Raw genomic sequence first — 6,965 nt, forward strand, 5'->3', positions numbered from 1 at the left:
GTTATCCGCTCAGCACGGCGCGGGCCCGGGGCCAGGAACCTCATCCCGCCGTCTCTGCCGCGGCTGTCACGGGCAGGTCGGATGTCCTGCCTCCGGCTGGCAGGTGCTTGAGTGCACCCTCGGAAATCCTTTAGAAAAGTGAGTGTATTTAATGTTTTCGGCTCACGCCCCATCCCTGGCTCTTAACTTGCTTTCAGAGGGTGCCGCTCTGTGTCTAAACCTAAACAACATACACTGCTGGTAGCTCTGGTGCTTTAATTTCTCAGTGCTGGCTGTTTTGTGGCGGTTTAGGTTGGGGGTTTTTTGTGTAGAGGCTACAGTTATAACTAAATAGTACTTGGATTATTTTTTACAAATTTTCAAGGGCTGTATTCTAATTCTCCATATACTGTTATACTTGTATCTCCCATTTTTTCCTTCTGAAATAATAAAAATGTTTTTACACACTTAGGCCGTGCTGTAGTGTAGGCTATGCTGTATGTATTTCTTTCTCCGGTTGTTCTCAGTTTGCTAATAAAAACATTCAATGACTCACTGCCCCACGCTCTCTCAGGGCTATCCCTCCAAGCCAAGCTCTTCAGTTCTGTTTCCCCACCATTGAAATACCTGCAGCCAAAGGGAAGGCGGCTGTAACTGGATTGACGCTTAGCTCAAGCTTTCTCTCACCCATCTACTTCTCTTCCTGTAAAGGGGAAAAAGCTTATTGAATACTTTATTTGTGCATTTCCCAATTAAGCTGGAGTCCCCCACCACACCCCTTTTGTGGGATAGCTCAAAGCAGCTCCTCCTCCCCAGGTTACCCCAAGAAACAGCCCTTTGTTACCAGTACTGAGCACGACACTGCTGGATGCCAGACAGCAGCACAGCCTAAGCTTTCCCAGCCTTGTCAGCCCCGAGGGGAGAACGGGGCACCTGGGACTTGCTGGGGTGGCATGCACAGTAGGCAGGGCAGGGCAGACAAGTCCTCTTCGTTCCAGGCCTGTCAAGTGTCAGTTTTAGAATGAGTTGGTACAGGGTGTATCAGTGACAGGGGGAGGCTCAGTCTGGTTGCACGCTCTCCCTTGTATCCCATAGCAGCACAAGGGCGACTGCACTGCTTCCCCTGTGCCCCAAGAAGGTGGCTGTTTTTGTAACTGCAAAACCAAATGCAACAATCAAGTGCTCACCGGCAGTTTATAGGGCAGCTTTATTCCTCCTGCTAGGTCCTTTCTAAGCACATCTAACAGAGGGCTCTGTGACAGTTAGGGACAGCAGCACTAGAACACCCATGGCTACACGGTGCGAATGCTCTTTCCCCAATATAAACATATGGAAGCTGTTAAAAGCTATTCTGTCCCAAGTGTGTTACACACAGTGGATTCATACCACTCCTTCCACAGACAAGGGAGGTGGGACCAAGACTCTTCCCAATTTCTCTCCTCGTTTGCTGCAGGTGCAAAGCCTGTAGCTGCAAGACATGTCCCCTGGTTTTATGCAGCTCTAAACTTGCCTTACCTATAGACCACAGTTAACCTTAGGGACTGGCGCACTGCTGCTGTGGTTTATTTTTCAGAAGCCTGTCCTCAGGCTTCTGAATGCTGTAAGACACTTCATAGGCAATTAGTGCTCATTAGACAACTGTTACAGTAAGATATCTTACTATAAGCAGGCAAGTTCTAGGGAAAGCCACACACACACCCCAAAAAAAAAAATCAATCTAGGTAAGTAACATTACTCTTAAAACATCTAACTCGACTCCAAATATTTTTATGATTAACTGTAGACTATGGCTACAAACCAGTCAGCTAATACAGTGTATTAGTTCCCTTAACTGTTAAATGGGGGGACTTGCCATCCTACTACAAGCTGCAAATAACTTTGTTTCCTTCTACCTCTGAAACTTACTTCTAGAAATGAGGACAGAACCACTCACCCGCAAGTCACATTCAAAACATTTCCCTATCCTCCCCTCTTTTGGGAGCTTTTTGCATGGCCTTATTCAGCAGACCTCCTAGCTGCATCTAAACTCGCACTCCGAACTCTCCAGAACAGGAACTGTATCTTGACTGCAAAGTGGACTACCACGAGCGAGCTACTTTCCCATGGTCAATATAAAAAGCATTTCCCATGTGTACAATTAGTGCAGACTGAGGCTTTGCATGGCCTGCTCAGGTAGCTGTTAGCAGCAGCAGATGTCCTCCAGCTGGGGGCTTGACTGATGTCCTCCTCCTGTTCAAGAGACCGGAGGGTATCAAATACAACATTACTACTTTGCCTTTCCTAGGTTTCATTAGAAGCTGAAGGTAAGCTACCAGAATCCGACCAGGGATGGCACGTTTAAAACATACCCCACACTCAATTCACAAATATCCTTAGAAAAGGCATTCACTGCCCACCTCCAGCCACTGAATTACCCGTGTTCTTGATGACAAATTCAGCTTTCATATCTTTAAGCCCTTGAAATGAGGCAGTCGAAAGGGAACTCTGCATACTATCTTTAAATGAGAGACTTTTATTTTACAGAAGTTATCTTTGAGCATTTCTTTGCAAGATACCTGTACCGTAACCTAGGAGATAGGAATTAAGATTGACTTAAGGATTGACTTAAAGAGTCTAGTTGAGCAATTCTCTCTTAGCACCTCCATTGCTTTGTGCTAATCTTCACAGGAGGGGGAAAATTACCCTGGAAAATTAAGATACCTTTATAAAATTAAAATACCTTTATACCATTGTCTGAATTCATCTGCTAGCCACATAATAGACTCCAGAGTTCAGTTTAAGCAAGCCAGTGCACAGAAAGACCAAAGAACAAGGGGAGAAAAGCGCACAGTGAAAAGTCAGTTTAATGAAATCTTGCATGACAAATTATGGCAATTATCATAATTGGAATTCCTAAAACTAGAGAAGATTACGGGGAAACATGGTAAATTTTCAAATATGTAACATGTTTCTAGAAAGGAAATAAACCATTTTCTACACTCACTGGGAGAACAAGAGGCCAGTCAAACTGCAGAATGGGACGCATTAGGAAGAGTCATTTAATGGCAGTAATACCTAAGCAATGGAATTGATCTCTCAGTGACTGGGAACAGGGGAGAGAGTCATTAATTACAAAGGTGGAGGTTTTTTTATTCCTGCAGGCTTCTAAGAGTTTGGACAGCCGCCTAGCCTGGTTTCCATGGAGGAATGCTGAGGACTGGTTTATTTAGATCTTTCCCTGCCCTGTCTTCTCTGAAGTAGTGCATCATGCACTGGGAACTGGACTACAGAAAGATGTTGTAACTACGCATTTTCTTACCTTGATGTATTTCCTGTGGGTGTAATCTGATTTTTAATTTTATGGATAGCAGATTTACTACTTTTTAGTAACACCACCATTCTTGCAACATTTTCCCCATCAGATGTGCTCAACCTTATTACACTCTTCAGTATCTTTTTCTCCTGGAAAATTTGAAAGGCTGTGCCCACATCAGTCAGCAGCCAGAACAAGATACACAGTAATTGCTAACAACATCCTATGTTAACAACAGAGCTAAGAGCAAAAGATGCAGCAGGAGGGTGATGCAAGGGGAAGATTGTTTTAAGAAGGCAAACCTGGTCATCATCAACCTCCCTTCTAACAGCCATTGCCCAGCACAGGAAATACAACACAGGGCTTGGGGTGTTTTGTTTGCTTGTCTTCTGATAAAAGCTTTAATGTCTTTCCCACATACATTTTGATATGACAGTCTTACATAAATCTTTCAAAACACATGGGCGTTATCTGGTTTTACCTGTCACTAGTTTACTAAGGCTTAAAGCAGAGAGTGAAATAAGTTTTGCTTTGGCCTAACTACATCTTGCTGGGCAGGGCCTGAACTCAGTTTATGGCCAATTCTTAGTGGTTCACACTAATATTTTCTTCTTCACTATAAATACATATGCAAAGCTTCCAGCTGAAATAAAATTTGTATCAGTAAATAGTTGCCAGATTTTTTTAGAATGCTGTAGGTGATTGTGTACCACCACTAAACCCCATCAAAGCAAGCATGCTTATTCCATTTTTCTGAATCTTCATGCACCATCAATCTAATTTTAGGTAAAGCACCTCAAAGTGAGACTCTGCATAGACCCCGTGGAGTTTGGGACCAGGAAATAACACCTGTTTCTCCACACGTAGGCCCTGCTGACTGAGACACCTTGTAATTTTCTTTATGCTGACAACAAGCAGCTTTATGCTGGCAAGGTTGTTTGAAGAGTAGTTACATCTGAGTATCTCAGCATAAAAGGATCCAAGATCCAAAATGCAGACCACTTATTTGAAAATACAGAAGTTCCCCAGACCTTGTGATGCAGAAACAATTGTGCAGGTGGGTATTAAGAAACATGCTATGCTTCTGTTAGTGAGCTGCATGAGGAGGGGTGCATCAATAGGTTTGTGCATGGTTAAACACACCCATAACCCTAAGGAGAAAAAAAAACAAAATGCAAAAAGGCATGAGCAGACAATCCAGAGAAATCACAAAAGCAGTGGCACAGCTAATCATTAGCCCTTTTCGCTCCCCCAAAAAAGTAATCCAAGATGTTTCTTCAACAGGCTATCAGGAAAAGCAAAGCAAACCCCCGCCCCAACAGCTTGTCTCCAACAACGGTTAACAACAGACAACAGGTAAACATGTTCTTGACTCCCAGTGAAGAAAAGTGTTTCATTAAAATAGAGGCAATAAGGCCTGTTTTGCTATTTGAATAATTTCAAAGTTGCTTTTGTGCTACAACCTGGGTTTTCATTTTCAATTCATGCTACACTAAATGCTTCTTCCCCTTTTTCTTTTAAATGGTGCATTTTAGATCTCCTTAACCTACAGGAGAAAGAGCAAGCAAATGAGAAATTATCTATCAGTAAACTATTTATAAAGGAATAGTTCAGGGAATTTATAGGGAAAGTGTCCTGGTCACTGTTCTCAGTGACTACCAATTCCAACTTTGCTGGACAAGAATATACTATATGTTTTAATAACAAAATAAAACTCAACTTTCACACAAAAGGCCCAAATGATTAGAAAACATCCAAAGCAAAAAGTGAGTTATGGTTACAGTAGGAGTACTTCAGAATTACACACAGGAAAACACATTCTTGCTTTTATTTTGGTGGAACAGGATACAATATCCTTCAGCCCAAACTATTCAAAGCTGGCAATATCACCTTTTTCTTCATGCTGCAAGACTTCAGGAAACAGAACAGGGACAGGAAGGGTTAGAAGTTAATTTTCTATTTAAGGCCGTTAATTCAGCAAGGTATTTAAAAATGTACTCAACTTTAAGCGTGAATAGTTGCATTGACTTCAGTAAGATTATTCACATGTAGTTAAGTCAGGCAAGTGCTTAAATGACTTGTTGAATCAAGCCATTAAATGAGAGCTGCTTTATTATACAGATTTATTTTAATGGCTGACAGAGCTCATTATATGAGCCTATTTTATTCTTCCAAGGGCTAACAGCTGTTTCCTCATCAACTTTTCTGAAGGTGTAACCTGTATGCCTCCTACACTTTACTGTAGCCACAGAAACATATAATTTTCTAAGAAAAACTGTATGCAACATCTATTATATATAGTGGCTTAGCTCTCCCTTAAATAGTAACAGAAAAGAACAGTACAAAACAATAGTTCCACTTTTTCAACACACAAGAGCATCTTATTGAAAAACTAAAATAAAAAAGTATCACCACAATATAAATCCCCAAATAATAATAATGAAATGGGAAGAAAGAAAAGGAGTTAGCAAAACGTCCTGTGGACTTTAAAGTCTTATTACCGCATTAAAAAAGCTTTTCTGATGAATCACAATGTTTTGTTTCTCTCTGTTTACAAACCCACTAGACAGGGAACAGTGTCCACAACCTATGTTGGGATTAAAAGGTAAAAACATAATCTGCCCCATCTGCAGTCCAAAAAGAGAATGAACCCAAAAGGGCAGTCAGTGAGCGTAGGAACTGGTGAGGACACGGTTTCCCTGCAGGTGGCAGAAACTCATAAGGGGGAGCAGGGGTTATGAAAGCAGAATTCGAGTTGGAACCGTGTCGCAAAGTTCTATCTCGGAGGCCTGCAAGACATGAACTACTGAAGAAACAGTCAAAAGGTCCCAATGAAAAGCTGTGACAAGCTGTAATGTGCCATTTCAATTACAAGGAAGAGGGGAAATGTTTGGTTTTTTTTTTTTGCTCATCAATATGATGAGCTTTCACGTCCCAAACCACATTCAGGTAGTTTCCAAGTCTGCTTTTTTTGTGTGGAATCTACTGATCCAGACCAAAAAACCAAACAAACAGAACAGGGATGCACAGTTCTTAAGTCCTGGAGCCTTCAACACTGCCTGAAATAATAGCTGGCCTGGGGTATCCAGAGATGCCTGCAAGATGGTGTTCATAGCAGCCTTGCAAGCAGATCGGCTCACATCTGCTATGTGCTGCCAACGTTCTGCCCATCACCTTCATCATTAGGACCTGAAACAAACAAAGTAGTTCTCTGTCATAAAAAATATCTTTTGTTTTTTGCCTTACAATAAGAGACCCTACCTGAGAAGCCTACAGAAGTCTCAGATTTAAGATTTCAATGACAGATGAGAACTGTAGAGTTCCCCTCCCCCTGCCTTACATCTTCCTTCTCCAGATTAAGTTCTGTCCACTGCAGAATTTTATGTTCTTGACTAATCCGGTTTGGGGATCCCAGTAGCGTCCCAGAGCCTAAAAGCTCAGTTTCCAACCTCTCCAACCCACCCCACTGCTTTTGTTCATATCCATTCCTTCTTTTTTCCCCTGCAGTGAATCAGGATGGGGGACTGGTCTCTGTCAACGGTTGGATGTTCTAAGCCCTACGGCAAAGGAGTGGAAAGCAAAGCACAGATGACTCCCAAGTCAGGAGTACAGCAGGAAGCCTTCCTCAGACTGAAGACTAGTGCTTTTCTTAAATTATGGTCTCCTCATGTACAATAAAATTAATTACACTCTT

The 6,965-nt window shown here is 42.1% G+C and overlaps 1 protein-coding gene across 1 annotated transcript in view; it reads right to left on the reverse strand.

The window, feature by feature from the left end:
- Window positions 1-2,805: 2,805 nt before the first annotated feature.
- Window positions 2,806-6,965, reverse strand: part of RANBP3 (RAN binding protein 3) — a 43,185-nt gene continuing 39,025 nt past the window's right edge. Inside the window, exon 17 of the mRNA XM_009323026.1 lies at window positions 2,806-6,460. Within this exon, the coding sequence (XP_009321301.1) occupies window positions 6,417-6,460 (44 nt within the window). The 3' untranslated portion in view covers window positions 2,806-6,416. The remainder of the gene's footprint in view (window positions 6,461-6,965) is intronic.

Source organism: Pygoscelis adeliae, unplaced genomic scaffold (assembly GCF_000699105.1).
Source record: "Pygoscelis adeliae isolate BGI_AS28 unplaced genomic scaffold, ASM69910v1 Scaffold284, whole genome shotgun sequence".
Classification (NCBI taxonomy): Eukaryota; Metazoa; Chordata; class Aves; order Sphenisciformes; family Spheniscidae; genus Pygoscelis; species Pygoscelis adeliae.